Source organism: Symphodus melops (assembly GCF_947650265.1).
Source record: "Symphodus melops genome assembly, chromosome: 3".
NCBI lineage: Eukaryota > Metazoa > Chordata > Actinopteri > Labriformes > Labridae > Symphodus > Symphodus melops.
Window position 1 is genome coordinate 25,197,011 of NC_136693.1, and position 16,972 is coordinate 25,213,982.

At 41.5% G+C, this 16,972-nt stretch overlaps 1 protein-coding gene across 2 annotated transcripts in view; it reads left to right on the top strand.

Annotated features, from left to right (window-relative positions):
• The window catches only part of cdh8 (cadherin 8), a 117,871-nt gene that overhangs the window by 96,554 nt on the left and 4,345 nt on the right, over positions 1-16,972 (top strand). For both annotated transcript variants that reach the window (XM_079338899.1, XM_079338900.1), the window contains exons 8-10: positions 9,873-10,009; positions 12,802-12,923; positions 13,630-13,747. In XM_079338899.1, the coding sequence (XP_079195025.1) occupies positions 9,873-10,009; positions 12,802-12,923; positions 13,630-13,747 (377 nt within the window). The remainder of the gene's footprint in view (positions 1-9,872; positions 10,010-12,801; positions 12,924-13,629; positions 13,748-16,972) is intronic.

Here is a 16,972-nt window from a genome sequence, read left to right on the forward strand (position 1 = left end):
TGTCTGACTTATTCTTGAAAATACCACAAGGGCACCTTGAGGATAGGTTATACAGGCAATTTCTCTCCCTCCATCTTGGCATTTCATTAATTCTCCAGTGACTTGCTGACCGCATTCCCGGGACAACACTCAACAGGTTGTGTGTAATTGCATGGCGGGCAGAGAGCGAGCTGGCTCTCGTAGATTGGATGAGGCTATAGAGCAGGGCCAGTTCATTTTCTTTTTTTTATTTCTTTTCTGGTGGCATCCTCATGTTTAGTGATGAGATTGCCAGAAGGAATTGAGCCCTGAGGTTGCATGATGTCCCTCCGCTGGTAAGAATAAAAAAGACAACTATTTCATGTATAATGACATCTCTCGCCTCTTATTCTGTGCAGTGAATCAAGTCTGTGTTTTTTTTCTGCTACACCAGGAATACGATAGAGAAACAAAGTTAGTATGTTTTGGATTGTCACTCCCAAGGCGATTTATTTGAGCGGTTTTGAATTTTGCTATGTGATAGTTTGGTGAGATAAATGGCATGCAACTCTCATTGATGTTCCTTAAATATCGACATATTTCAATGCAACATTGATTTTTTTCTTGAAATAGTTAAACATTTTTTAAATGAATGGCTGTGAGTTCACATTGACGACATTGCATTGCTTCTTTTTCCCGTTCTTTTTAGGAAAATGATGCAGGCTTTCCGATCGAAAAACCAACCAATGTGTTGGTGCGAAGGCAACTCTGTTATTGAAATGTGTTAGAATTTTTCCGTTATTTTTGACCGTGAGATTGTCTCTTGTGTCCTTATAGGTTCAACATGTGTTGTGTTCAGAAGTCATTGATTGGTCAGTTTTTAGTTCATTAGATATTTGTCTTCCACTCTGAGGCCATTGCATCACTTGAACCAACATAACAGATTTCATTGTTTCATATCTTACATTGTTTGTTGGACATTATATGCAGTAATGTATGGAATCTTATGATGGGTACTCTGAACATCCGAATAGTTGAAAATGTATAATTCCAATAATTTCGATTGAATCATCTTTAAATAGCTTCTCCCTTTGAGACATGAGCAGTATTTATAGCCATTCTGTCGCATACTGTTCCTGTCATTCTTTCAGAGCACTGTTATTGAGAGAAAAAAAAAAGTCTAAATAATGAATGAGTGTTCATGCAAATCACAGCACCCTGCTGGCAGGATTGCTTCACACACTGACTTCTGTAAAGCTGTTCGGATATCAACATCCTGTCTCCTCGTGTAAAGTTTTGATTAGGACACAATGTGAGTCATAGGCTGCTATCATAATACACCAGGTCATTTGTATTTCTGCTGTCACTTCCTTCATTCTTTCTTGTTTTATTGTTTCTGAGGTCTTTCAAAGACACTCGACTTTGTGCAGAAGTTGGGATTTTCAGAATGGTTAGTTGCTGGAAGGCTTTGTGTGAATGTTGGGTAAACAAACAAAAAAAATCACTGCAGTGAGATCAGAATGGGGTCTTTTGAACATATTCTCAAGAGATGTTAAATTTTGTATTATTAATAATTCCTCTAAAACTCTCAATTTGATTCTCAGAGAGAAAGATGAAAGAGAAGAAAATGGCTAATAGCAAGCTGCATCAATCGTCTGCCAATTCCTGAAACCACTGATCATCTGGATGAGAAGGCAGTTTACTGTGCTAACATTGAACACACAAAAGCAGACATGTTAGAGCCAGGCAGCACAGTTTGTCACACCGCATCCCTGCACCTCAACATGTGATTTTCTTTGAAGTCCAAGCATACATCTGCACCCTCCTCTCTGTAAACCTTCAGGATGAGCATGATCTATCACAGATGTCCAGTGTTTTCTTTGTTGTAGATGAGATGAAACAAACTATTGTCATAGAGGGCTTAATATGATGTACAGCCCTCGCCACAGACCATTTGATTTTACTTCCAGCCAGGGTCTGTATTAGGCGGTAACTCTGAGCTTTAGGCTGATAACATGATTACAGCGTGAAGGATTTTAATCCTTCCAGAAAAAAACTGGATGACAGAAGGCAGTAGCTGGAATAATGCCCTTTACAAGATCAGAAGCATGTTCTAAATAATGAAAAACACAGACAAAAGCCCGACTGAACAATAAGCCAAATAATGCCTCTTTGAAAGTACTTTGTGATGCAGAAAGGGATGAGTCTTACATTAGTTTCGAATAGTAATAAATCAGCTAGTTCATCATTCATTAAAAGGAATTGATCGGTCTTTGGTCCTGGTTCTCAAGACTGAACTTCAAAGTACAAAGTATTCTAATGAAAGGTTACATGTAGCTTTAAACGCAAGTGAGCTGTTCGAAGGGCTCAGGTGGCTCGAGCTTTCTTGCACCATGCCCAATCGTTGAGAAGGCAGACTGAAATGGCAGAACAAAGACTTAGCTGTCGGGGTGTCACCCATCGGGGAGAGGGGTTACTGCCCTTTGTGATGTCATAGAGGGACAGTGTCCAAACAGCCTGTTTGAGCATGAGAACATTGAAGTGGGGGGGATAGACTTTTCTCGTAACTGGTTTGTAGACTCGGGATGCAAATGAGTGTGACAAAAACATGGTGAAGTGTATTTTGCTTCATGTGCAACCTTTATATGCATTAATATATAGCAGGAGGTCTTCTAGAGTTTAAAATATATTTATTGGTTTTAATAGACCTGACTGGTGCATGTCCAAGAGGAGAAAGACTTGGTAACCAATATAACTACTAAAATCTCTTTCGATTGTCAGAAGGGTATACCATGTTGGATTGAACATACTGGTTTACTCACAATATGATTTTCAGTGTATTTCATTTCATTTTATGATATGAGCTGCTTGAGTGGCCTTATTTTACCTGACGTGCTCTGGAAAAATTACAACCCCATCTTTGTCTGCAATGTTCATGAAGAGGCCAAAACACGACAGATGCATCTGAGCTGAGGTTAAACTCTTCTTCTTTATTGCCTCTTTCTATTTTTAGCATCCTGTCATCTGATTGTGTCATCATGTGAAACACTTGACATTTAGCTATATTACAAACAGGGACACACAGTATTACAATGTGGCCTAAGCTTGTCTTGATTAATTGTACTAAAACGTGGCCCCTCAGCTCGGCCTCCATCCCGGTTGGAGCGGGGTCCTCTGACTCCAAAGATCAAGAAGGATGTCTTGTTCAAAGCACTGTTTCCCAAATATTAAGCTTGCAACCCCCAAAAGAAAGGTGCCAGCGATGTGGGCGCCCCACTGTCACTGTTACAGCATACAACAAGGTGTTCAGCCAGATACACACCTGTCAAAACCTATCCAAACACAGGTAACGCAAATGGACTACAATACATCAGCCTAAAACCATCATATTATTTTAGAGTAATTTACTATATGAATAGCTGGAGGCAGAAGGCAAGTAATCTATAAAATAGACATACAAAATGTAATAAATTGGCACACAGGTGTGTGCCTTTACTTGTTAAGAGCAGCAGACACCTTCATTTACTATCATGTGCAAACCTATTTAAGTAGTTTTTTATTTTTTATTTTGGGCTTTTAGCTAAAGGTAGACAAAAAATATGGGGAGGACAAACCTTTGTCCAGATAGACAGACTGTAGCCTCTGTTTATAGAGGTTAATAACTGCAATTAAGGGATTCAATGATGATTCAAATGTCCAAATATTTGCTAGTTGAATAATCTCATGCGACTTCTTGTATGCTTTAGATGCATTTTTTTTTCATCTGGAAATCTGATATAAATTAGATCTGCAGTTGGTTTTAAAATCCATATCCGTACAATAGAATGGGTGATGAACAAAGTATTCTTGTGAAACTACAATTGAACATGTCAGTTGTAACACAGGCAGTCTGATAATCTTTACACTCAAATTACTTGTAAATTATACTTGTCAGCCTACAATTTTCCTCCTCCGTCCCAGTCTTTGATTCTTTATCTTTCTGTTTCCAGAGGTACAAAGACAAGAAGCTTCCTGTAACACGGCTGTGGTTTGATCTGCACTATATAGCTGGAGTGGCAGCAGCAATAGCAGCAATAGTGTGGTCCCTCTCCTGACCAACATCTGAATGAGCTCTCGAGTCGACCTCTTTGATTAGAATCGCTCTCCTCCTCAATCCCCCCCTCCAGCCGGACCAGACTAAACCGGTCAGAGTCGAAAATCCACTTGGGGGCGAGTGCTCTGGTGGGCTGCCATGTCCTCTGCACTCAGGAGACAAACAACCCCTTAGCTGTACTTAATGCACCCAACCAACATCATTTCAGGTGCACTCCATGAAATAGTGCCTCTCTCTCTGGAGCCTGTGCTCTGTCGTTTTCTACCTGACTGATCACAAATAAAACGCAATGTGACATCTGGCAGTCACTATATGGCTGTATGTCACCCACTGCTGCATTTCACAGAGAAGCTGTGACTGTAGTTTATTCCAAAATATTAGTATGTTGACAAGCATTGCTGAAACCAGGTCTCATTTTTAAACAAGCTTGGTTAACAGCTTCTCTTTTCCGCTATTCAGTTCTTTTTAAGAGGAAATTGTCGAGCTACATAGATATCTGTCGAGCGGGTTTCTTTCTGCACGTTTGCTCTTGTTGTTTTCGCACAGCTGACGTGCTGCATATGGTAATAGAAAGAGTCATGTAAAGGAGGCGCTTTCGAAATAAATGGACATTAAATGTCAGGAAAGCAAATTTCACCGGACATGTTTTTTTTTGTTATGCATGATGTACTCTGAACTTTCCAGGAAAATCGCCTTCTTTGTTAAGCGGCCTGGGATCCAACCTGAATAAAATGTAGCTTTAAAACTCTACTGGTCAGCATTCAGAGGACGGCAAAAATTAGTTCTACATCTGTGATCCTCCCGGTGGAATTACTGACCTAATAACAAGCAGGAATGTCACAGAGGCATTTTGTTCTCTGTTGGAGAAAAAAACTACACATTTGTTCTCGATCTGTTCACCTCCTCTCCCTTTGACTGATAACAGGCACTCAGTCACGCAGATACACACACTCACACACATTCACACTCTGAAGGTGATAAAACCCAGCAGCAACCATGTTTAAACACAAACACACTGATGCGCAGAAGCCTTTAGGCCTTTCATTTATAAATGATGCTTACCCAGCACTAGTGCATATATGTTTGCATGGCCTGTACTGTATTATTACTTTTTTTTCACAACATACTGTCTGTATATGCTCTTTAGTGTGTTTTCCAGGTGTCTTGTTCACGGTTAGACACATCTATTTGCAAAAACTAAAAGTCTGCGGAATTCGGCTTCTCCTACCTCCTACTGTTAGCAGTCGCAATAGCCGCATGAAACACTAGGCCCTTAGCCCCCCTCATTGAAAATGTGTGGAGTGACATCACAAGACAAAGACATCATTGATCTAAGCCCATTGGCTCGTTGTAGCAAGCACAAGCTCCTGGACTCCTCGACTGACTGTAGCATTCCCAATATGGTAAAAGAGGCTGGAAATATCCGAAAACAAAGCCGAAGGACTGACCAATTACAAGTGAGCAAATCAGCCGACAAATCAGATCAGACTTGGCACACGTGAGGACCCTGCTTGTTTTTTTTTCTTCACATTAGTAGGCATAGTAGTATAAAATAGATAACTCCAAAAAGGGTATAATATGGGACCTTTAAATCACATGAATAAAATCACTCAGATGGTCACAGTTGTTTTATCATCATTTGAAAGTGAATCTATTGGTTGTTATACACTGCCATTTCAAGGCAGAATAATTACGTCCCTGTAACATCTTTCCTATAATGTGTAACATAGAGGCGGAAAGCTAGGGCAAAGTCGCCATGCCTCTGATCTGTCATCGGAGGTAGTAGCAAAAGGGTAGTGTGGGGAAGACAGTAGCAATGTGTAACGGCAGGCTGGAACAGCAATGTGTGTGTGTATGTGTGTGTGCGCGCCTCAGTGTGTAAATGTGAAGCTCCCAGTGTGTGTTCACTAACCGTGCCTCTCGTGCTTCCCCAACGTGGTTATGCAATGTTTTTGGAGTCCCCTGTGGACAAAGTCTGTCAGGCCTTATCTCTTTGCTGATCTCGTCCTGTTCTTGTGCAGGTAGTGTAATCATTGGTGTGAAACATTCAGAGTTGATAAACCTCTGGTTTTGAGAGGCACACTGCACTTTTTCTGTCTGTTCCCCACACATAGATGATCCACTTCAAAAAGTCGCCCCACCACCAAATTACCCTGATGACATCATGAGGCATATTTTCTGCGACTTCAGAGTTTCCTTGCTAAATCGAGAAAAATACTGTGTGTTTGTGCCTTCCTGACCCTTGAATACGATAAGTCTTGGTACAATATGGTATTTAAAATAAAGACACTCCATAGAATATATTATATATAACATGAGGTCACAGTTTTTCTGTTGGTTTTCATTATTGGTGGTTCCCAACCTTTATTCCTTAGCGCCCGCCCTCTTTGTATCGATGTATCTTATGACTACTCAAAGCACTTTTCCACCGCAGGTCACACCTACCCATCACACACTATGTGGTTGCTATGTAAGTGGCCACCAGAATTAACTAATCCCATTCATACACATTCATACGCCGCAGACGAAGCAGCGGGAGCAATTTGGCGTCAGGTGCCTTGCCCATAGTCAGGTGCCTTGCCCAAGGACACATCGGACATGTTGCTGCTGGAGCTGGGCCCCCGGCCTTCCGGTGAGAGATAACTGACTCGACCAACTGAGCCACAGCCCCCCATGGAACCAAACAAAAAATATTGATGGATTGGTTTCAAAAACTAACATGAATACATTCCTTTGATCACATTTATCAGGACATAAACACACTTGCTCAACATATACCAGTAATGTTTGAAAGACGAAATAAAAGACTAGTTCTTTACAGCAGAAGTCTTGCTGTTGCATCATAGCAGTAAATATATAATTTTGCATTGATTTGATGAAAGCATTGGCACTTCCTTCAGCATAGTACACTTCCTGCCTGGGAAAAAAAAAAAAAAAAAAGAAGTTCTATTTGCATTGTGTGAACGGACAGAAAGTTACCAGATAGTTAGCATGAGCTATATGGTCACAATCTTGGCTAAAGAGACGGCCACCCACAGGAAGGCTCACAGAGAACATGGCCCGGCCCTGCTGTTTGATTGACAGGTGAGCTGTGAGAAATGCAGCACAGAAGCGGCACATCAATGCACCAAAGGAGCGCAAATGAATGGATAAAAAAAGAATAATGATCTCACTGATTACAGCTTCCCGTTATCTTTTTCATACACACAACAGCTTCTGTCACGCTGATGCTTCTGATTAGCGTATTATGTGCGATTTTTTTTCTTTTTTACATGAGGTCTTTTTGATGGATGTCTGTTGCGTCAGCTCAAAGACTGCTTTCCTGTTTCCAAATGTTTGCATGTTGGCACAAACAGCCTCCACGTGATGGCTGAGGTCAGTCAGTGCCGTTAAGAGGCCTGTGGAAGTAAAGTGAAGCTGAAACGAGATGATAAAAAAACACAGAGAGACACACGTGCATTCCCTTGATCACACTCAGGGACCCCGCGCACGTATAACGCCGGATATCATTTTTTATTTGCTTTTAATTCTTTTCACATCACATTGTCAGTTTGAGTGACAGGTGGCAGAACATTTCAGGGTCTGTCTCCTCGCTTCCACGTGAGCCTGTCAGAGTTTGACTGGGATCCACTCAGTCTGCAGGAGAGAGGCTGCTCCCAGGTGGCTCGCTGCTGTCTGCCTGTCTTGAAAGTGCTCTGCGTCTGCAGGGCAACACAGAAAGAGAGAGGGAGGGGTGGGCTAGAGAGAGGGGGGAGAGGGGAGGGAAGGGGGGCTGTGTGGGTCCTCATGGACCTCTCCCAGCCCGGCGTCTAGAGGATTTTACACCATTTCATCTCAAAAATGGAAATGTCACGGCTCGGTACATCTCCCCAACAATTGGAATCTGGGCCAGTGGTTTATTTATTTCATTTCCTCCCATTCTTGTATAAGCAGCATCCTCCTTCATATAAATTGTTGTTGTTGTGCTCCTTCTGTATTCTCTTTCCACCCTTCTCCCTGCATTCCCTACCTCTCGTATAGACACTGTAGGGTTCCTGCAAACAGGTCTGGACTGACAGGGATGAGTGGTTTCTCATCCTGATGGTACAAGACTCAGGGTGAAGAGGGGAGTGAAACAGGGTGAGCAGGGCGCCTGGTGGCCGAGGGATGCCTGAGCGGGGAAAGGGTCTGCAAAGAATTGGATAGGGGGATTGGTTTAGAAATAGCTTGGAACCCAGCAGATGGAGGAGAAGTAGAAGAGAAAAAAAAAAGTTTCTGACAGTCAAGTGAGTAAGAGAGTGTGTGAGGAGATGTGCGAGTGAGACAGGAACAGGAACAGTTTGTCCTGTGGAAACACTTGTGCAGAACACGGCATGATTTGCTCACGTGAGTCACTGCTGTCCTGTGTTTTGGGTGAGTAGGATGTTTGTGACAGTCACACATAATGGCAAATGAAAACCAAAGATGACCCACAATGGCAGATTCTTTTTTTAGTCTGTTTTGTGTGGGCTTGTCCCGAGAATTGGAGATGCTTGCGTTGCAACATGAGAGAGCGATTTCACAGATTGGAGTGGCGTCAGAAAATTCTCTTTTATGTGCTTTCCAATTTCATGCCTGCTGCTGGACTTTTTATGTCTTGCAAGTGTACTTCAAGGAATGAACAAGTCTTCAAAAGTCAGTGTGTCGCAGGTCAAAGAGAGGAAAAGATCATGGATAGGGAAAGTTTTACAACTTTACAGGAACTACAAATGTGATAATACGTTTGTAAAAGATAAGGACACTATTCAGAATGAAGATTTATTTCATTTTCAAGAGATTTTATTTTAAGACATTGCTCCAATTCAACAAGAATGGAACCTAAAATATCTCCTATGTGGCTGCCCTGCCAAGAATGATTCATATAGTACCAAATCTAAAGGTTTCTGATCATTATATAGTATATAGTATATATATATATATATATATATATATATATATATATATATATAAACTTGCATTCTTGTCTTTGCTACCGATTAGTCTATGGAACATTATGTTATATATATATATGCATATATAACGTCCTGCTTGGTAAGCATTGTAGGTAAGGTAAAGCAATGTAATCCTTTTTTTGTATCCCTCACTATATGCAGTTTGCTGTCTGATGCCTGATTAGAAGTCAACACGTCTGTTATTCTGATGATACATAACTGTTTGTGATGACGGATCACATCTCGATGTATCCGCTTTGTAAAAGCTCAGACAAGTAATGGATCGATAGACTTGTACATCATAACAGGCTGATTATTCTTTGAAATGGAGTTTGATTAATTTAGAAGTGTGTTGCTTTATTAACCTAAAAACAGCTCATTTTTTTTATTTTTTTAAAACAAACAAAAAAAAGCAAACACAATCATTCTGCCTAAGATCAGACAAGGTCACACATAACAGGCTCATGGATGCTTCATCTCCATTACACTCATTATCCCCCCCTCCCTGTGCTGTTAGAGCTCATGTGTGACACAAAGCGGTCCTAACTCATTAATGCAAAGCCTTTGGGGGCAATTGAGTGTTGACAGATCCCAAACAGGGTTAACAAAGCCCCATCTCTCACCCTGACATGCTTTTTTGCAGGTTGCCACAACAGGGGGAGGGGTGTGCTTCTCGGACATCAGTAGGGTTTAATGCCTCCGGCTGCTTATGTGAAAGCTGTAATTATTCCTCAGATGATAATTGATTCCTTGCTGTTTTGAATGTGTATTAATAGTCAGGTTCCTGATGGATTAGGTGTTGTTAGCCGCGACACCCAAAAAGGCCGCAGAGAGTTTAAGCTCGGATTTCTGATGACTGATTGTCTCTGCAGGTACTTCATCGACCGGCACACGGACCTGGAGAGGCAGTTCAACATCAACGTGGACGACGGGAAGATCACACTGGCCAAACCTTTGGACCGGGAGGCAGACATGTGGCACAACATCACAGTAACGGCCACGGAAGTCAGTAAGTGACCTTTTCGGACTCTGCTTCCCACCTTGCTGTGAACATCCTTCCTCATGAATTGTAATGCCTCATTTTTAAATCAATTTCGTACTATTAGACATTCATTGGCATGCAGGGGTGACAAAGTGAGAACTGTATGAGGACACGTAGGAAAGAGCGACTTCATGGGTTTCGTTCAGTCAAAGGAATCACTGACCTGCTCCTCCCAATCCTCAATTGAAGATTAGAACCAGCGCTTTTAATCGCTCCCGGAATATGCCACAAACAATTAACATTTGAAACCACAGAGGCATTAAATACGTTGATTTGCTGAGTTTTGATTGAATTAAATAGCTCAGTAGTCAATTTGTGGAAGTGCAAGAACATTAAGACGTATCAAATAAACTGTTTTAAAGGCATGCTCCAGAGTGGATTGCTCCAACGCCAGCATCCATTACAGATTAAAGAACATCTGCGAACCGCAAAACTCACTGACTACGAAGAAAATCTTGCCGGCAGAGCTACAAACAGCTCAAACCATATGTAAGGCTTTATTTGCATACAGATTGTTTCAGGGGGGCTGTACGTTGTGATAAAGCTTAATGTACCCCTTAAAGCTATTGGAATAGAAATTGACACAGCTTGTAAGTTTTTTTTTTCTTTTTTCCCCTGTCCTCTTCCGCTCTATCTCTCTGTCCTTCCCTCTCTCTGTCTCATCCTCTATCTCTCCCTTTCTTTCCTTAATCAAAGGAAACACACATTAATTGTCAGAGCAAATGAAAGCACAAGCGCTGTCATAATGTTTTTGGCCGCGCAGCACAGACAAATCCCGCCATCGAAGCAGCCCGTTGGAGGAATTGAATGTGTCTCATTTGATAAGCCGGTTGCCTTGTCATTTTCTTGCACCCGTACATTTAAAGTACGTTTCATGCCTCTTGGCAAAGTAACTGTGGCTTGAGATAGTGGCATCTCAGAGAACACCTAATAGGAATTTGCCAAAATAAATATAGCAGTTTTGCTATTCTTCACGGCTGGGGAGGGGAAGCCGGTGTGTTCTCTGGCGTGAGGAGGAATAGATGTGTTCTCAGTTTTATCCCGATGCCATTTGCCACCCAAACGGAGGCGCGTTCTGCCGCTTCGCACCAGTTGACATCTGACTAATCAGATTCCATTCCCTGTCTGCTGCTGCTGGGGGAAAGTCACTTTTGCAGGGAGGGGGCTATGTATCCCTCTGCCCTAATCCATCTATCACTGTCTAGCACTCTGTCAATTTCCACTCCCTTCACTGCTTACCTCTATTTCAACTCGAATGGTTGTCTGTGGTCTTCAGGTTTCTTAGGTACAATGTCCTCTGTCTAAGGAATTTGTTTAATTTTGGTTTATACCAGTTAAAGGGCCAGTACACAATACTGTACTAGAAGTAATCTAGAGGCAGAAATGGAATCAAATCTTCTCACTTGTGTTTTCATCGATATAAGATCAGATAAAAATGTAAATTGTTGTATGTTTTTCTCACCTACCATGTCAGAGGGAGCAGCATATAAATCCTCCTGTTTCTAATGTAGCCCACAACAGACAAATTAAGCACCGCCTAAAGGGAGTCTAAGTTAAAACAACAAAAGAAAAAGCTCATAGGCCTATTTGACATTTGAAGAACAAAATTCAAGATACTACTTTTTGAAAATCTGAGCTGAGCCAAAGTAATGCCAATTAAAAATGCCATTACAGCCACTGCTCATTTAAAGTGAAGTAATGTCCGTTTAAACACGGTTTCAAAAGTCACCTTTAAAACATCAAAACTGTCAAGATTAAAACATTTTAAAAACTCCTTCAGCTTCTCAAACGTTCACATTCACTGTTAGTTAGTTCTGTTACATTATTTTCTGTTCTTGAGTGATGTACAATCTTTCTTTTGCTCTTTTTTTAATTTATGTTGCATTCTTTCCTTAAGCTTTGTTTTTATGTATTTATGTTTTTAAGGGGCGTTATATTAGAAACTTGGCTTGCCTTAGTTAATTGTGGGGAAAAACTGGATGGCCCCAAAATATCAAAGAATCAATGAATCATAATACAAACATTAAACCAAGCATGTGCCGCTGGCCAAAGTGACACAGCCGTCTGCTGGCCACATTTACACATTTTTATTTTAAGAGTTGACATTTTCATGAAGGATTAAGAAAAAAAACAACATGCTTATGGGACCCTTGAGAGGGGCTGTCAATTATCAGCGATGAATAATTCCAATCAAATCTAATCTAATTAAACAGCCTTTATTGTCTTTTTAGACTTCAGTGTCCAATGACTCATTAATATGCATGGTAAAACCTTCATGTATAAAACATTACAGTGTACATGGGGATTTTCAAAAGCACTTTGAATGGGGATGTTATTTCTCATTTGTGTTGCCTAGAATCCTGCTTTGCATGGCTGATAACAGCTGAAATGTGGATTGATGTGGTTTCTCATCTGTCCTTCCATCAGCTCAGGAAATGAAGGGAGGAATAAAGACGGAAAATAAAGGAAATTAAAACTAGGTCAAAGAAATTACCTGGGATTTCATGCGTAACCCTGTATTTGTTTTCCATGTTTTTAATTTTAGCTCTTACTGATCCTTATTTATCTGCTTGTCTCTCCCATTTCTATTTCTCTCTATCTATTTCTCTATCTATCTATCTATCTATCTATCTATCTATCTATCTATCTATCTATCTATCTATCTATCTATCTATCTATCTATCTATCTATCTATCTATCTATCTATCTATCTATCCTATACTTCTTTCGCTCTTTCGTTCTTTTGTTTTTTCTATCAGGAAACCACAGTCAGATATCGAGGGCGATCGTGGCGATCAGAGTAATGGACATTAATGACAATGCCCCTGAATTCGCCACCGAATACGAGGCCTTTTTGTGTGAAAATGGAAAACCTGGACAGGTAAGAAAAAGAAGTGTCTCATTCATCAAAGCAGTGATCCATCTCTCTCTCTCTCTCTCTTTCTCCCTCTCTCTGCACTCCCCTGTAATGATTGGCCACAATGAATTATAGCCTATTTATTTCACTGTGAAACTACAGAGGTGGGAGTGCAGTCTCTTTTCCCCGCAACGGCCCTCCCTTGACACAGTGTGCGCCGAGCAAATGGGAAATGAGAGCAGTCAGGATTGATCAGAATGGATCATAATTCAAGACTGTCTTTCATGTCCTCCTCCAGATGGCACACTGCTTCCCGCAGCCAAAAATCCTGGACAAGTACTTAGCATTCTCCTTCTCATCAATCGACCCTATTCAGGAGGCCCGCGTGCGCACAATGAGAGGCTCTATTGAAAGGAGAAAAGGGGGGAAAAGGGAAACTGTCCTGCAGGGCCTGAATTCTAATTTCCAATCAATCATAAAGACGTACAGCACGATAAGACCCGTGGTGACAGATTAACAGATAGAGCCAGGAGCCGGAAAGTGTGCCAGACGAGACAGGACCTCATTGATAATAATCTCAAAACCCAGGAATGAATAGGGCATATATTTCATCAGGTGTGATCCATCCAGAATAAGAACAAAAAAAAACAGATTTATGAATAGGCAGTCTTCTCTAAATGGCTCTGAGCCCTCCCCTTTACAGCATCATGTCTCTCTGTTTCCAACACAGGTGATTCAGACAGTCAGCGCGGTGGACAAAGACGACCCTATCCAGGGCCACTACTTTGACTATCGCCTTGTCCCTGAGATGCTCAACAATCCCAATTTCACCATCAAAAACAACCAAGGTGAGAAAGATAAAGGACTCGCAGAGGAGGGAGTACCTGTTCGGTGGCTGGGTGATTGAAGTTTCTGTAAATTTCTCCAATGGCTTTCCGGGCTAATCTCTAACCGGCGGCATGTTATTCAAACTGGAGATAAAATCTGGTGGATCAGTGTAGCTCACAATTAGCAGATGTGAAATTGTCTGGACACCAGCTTCTTTTTTACTCCCCAGTGCATTTTGAGGGAAGCTAAATGATTGGGATCCAAATGGCTTCTCCTAGTAGTGTTGCAGCTCAATGTAGGGTGACTTCTCAGGAGCTGTTGCCGCGTGGCAGATGGTGCGACATTTATTTGCTAAATACTCTGATTGGTTTATTTGCTGTTTTTCTCCATCTTTATTTTCATTCCCAGTCTCCTGCCTCTCCTGCATAGCTGCCTCTGAACAGGCTGTGTTCATGATGACATTGTGTAATGTCTTCAGCTTGGGGCAGAAAATCCTCATATGGTACTAGCCTTCTGTTGCTTGGCAGAGGCTGTGGGCGAACGTACTGCAACCTCTCTTTGAAGGAGGAAAGAGTTCATAAAAATCAGGTCATCAAAAGGCCTTACTATCTTTTGAGAAAATATTTTTTTCAATTATTCTGAAACAGGTGCATTGCAACTAATAATAATAATAATAATTTACACTTTATTAATCCCACGAGGGGAAATTCGGTTTTTTACACTCTGTCTAACACACATAGGCCGAGATACACACTCATGCACAAACAGGGTTCTAGTGACATGCATTAATGGAGAGGTCTCAGAGTGAGGGGGCTGCCCACAGCGAGCGCTCCAGAGCAGTTTTGGGGTTCGGTGCCTTGCTCAGGGGCACCTCGGCAGTGCTCAGGAAATGGACTGGCACCTCTCCAGTTACCAGACCAGTTTCCGGACTTGGTCCGTGCCGGGACTTGAACCGGCGACCCTCCGGTTCCAAACCCAAGTCCCTACAGACTGAGCTACTGCCGCCCACAACTAGGAATATGAGATGCTAGGACAGTCACGGGAAATGCCCAAATAGCCTTGATGGTGTAGATATGCAGTATGTCCTTCTGATGCGACAAGCAATACGCAAAGATAAGAAAATCGGAATTGAAAATCGACAAGTAATTTAAAGGTGTAATTTAAAGATTTTTTGTTGAATTCTTACATGACCTCTAATATTTCCAACAGTTAAAAGACAGAGAAATCCGAAATGTTATAGTTTTAACTCCCCGTGTCTGTAGTGGCGGCCATGATGCAGCCACTTGATGCAACATGTTTATCGTTGCCATGGAAACACCAGATAATATGTCAAAGACCACAGCATAAGGAAGCGGCAACTGCAACTGAAAGTTGCCACACTGGTGCTGTATGTGCTGCTGTGTTAAAAACATCAAATCAATTATACATGGATACACCTTTGTCATGTCCGTTTCACCCGTTCCTCTTGACTACGGTCAACTTGGAGTATGTTTGCATCGGGGACGGAGGTAGGAACAGAGAAAATCACTCCAATAATTCCCTGCCAGCCTCAACATCATGTTTGGTTAAGGTTTTTAATGGGAGCCCCCTGGCAGTGGAATTTACATTCTGTGTGTTTGACAGGCTTTAATGTATAAGTCTTAGTTTTGGATCAACTTCAAAGTGAATTCTAACTTAAGATCCCTTTTCTTTAAGAAGAGGTTTCTTAAGCTTCTGTAACAGATAAAACCCTCACTACAAATGTTTAACCACTAAAAGGACAGCTCTCTGCTCCTCCCTCCTCTGAAAGTAAACATGTGTTGTGGTTCTGCTTTTTAGACTACATATAAAACCAACCACTTGTGTGGTGCTGAACATTACGAGCAGAGAAACAAAGCCCATCGCAGCGTATCCCCCAGCACTTCAGCAGCTATTTCTATCTGAATCGGCAGCTGTGGGAGACACTTCAGTGAAGAGCGTCAGGCTCCTGCGAGCCTGTGTGCGCAGCTTTTGTTTGCGATGATGGGTCTAATTGTAGGGATTAAACAGTGAAGAGGTTAGGGGTTGTCCATGCTGTGGAAAATGGCCAAGGCATTGACCAACTGTATGCAAGCCATCAAGCAGTCTGACAACTCAGTGTTCAGAGGTGATGTTACAGCAGAGCAGAGCCTCCCTTTCTCAGTAATTGACAATATACACTTTGCCAAAATGCCAAAACTAAACTCTACAGACTCCATGCAATTCTATTACACATGGGCCTGATTTACTAAGATCCCAATTAAAGAGTAAAATTGCATGTTAACTACTAAGAATGTTTGCATTAATGATAACAGGTTCAAACGTTGTGGAGGCAGTAGTATTTAAGTCAGGTGTTTGGGTGTTCTCCTGGTTTATGTCACAGAGAGTTTGGACAGGAACTGCAAGATAGGTATTAGTGGAAGAGATAAATGAGGCAGATACATTATTTTCGAGTTATAGCAGATAAACCTGAATATAACAAAAAGAACATTTGGCTCATAAGAAAACCTCAGCATTAAACAGGGCCTCTCTTTTCTCCCCTCCATCTTTTGAATGAATGTTCATATTGTAAATTGCACAGAAGGTACGTGCTGTGTCCTTTGTGGCACTCAGGCCTTGCCTCAAGTGAACAAATAAATTTAACTTAAATAAACGTGGAAAAAGAGCCACAGGTCAGATCTGAACCTGCGCTGCCAGCTTGAACAACTAGCCTCCGTACATAACTAACCACGAGGCTACCAGCGCCCCAGCAAGCACATTTATGAATGCTTTTACTTGCATCGGAGTCAGTTGAGTAGTCTTTACTGATTCTATTGTTACTCCATGTAGACTTCAGCTTAATCCCACAATAGTGGCCACAGACTTTATTGTTCCGTCAAAAAGTAAGGCACTTTTGTATCGCCTAAGCATCAAAGAAAATGTCGCAGAGGCATAATTCTGCTGGTGTGGAACAGTCCTTCATGTGCATGTTTGTGCTGCATGTGAAACTTGCGCTGTTTATACCATACCTCGCAGGCTCTGTGTCACTGTTTAATGAAATGACTAACTGATTTTAGCGTATACCCCCTTCCCTAGCAATCATGGAGAACTGTTTTTGTTTTTTTTAATGCTAGTTAGCTAGCACAGTGAGCAAAATTCAAAGCCCTTCAGTTTAGCCGTTAATCTTTTGTTGTCATTTTACCTTTGATACAAACCAACATTATAATTTGTAGTTTGTTAGCTCAATGACCTGTGCAGGTTTGCCTGTG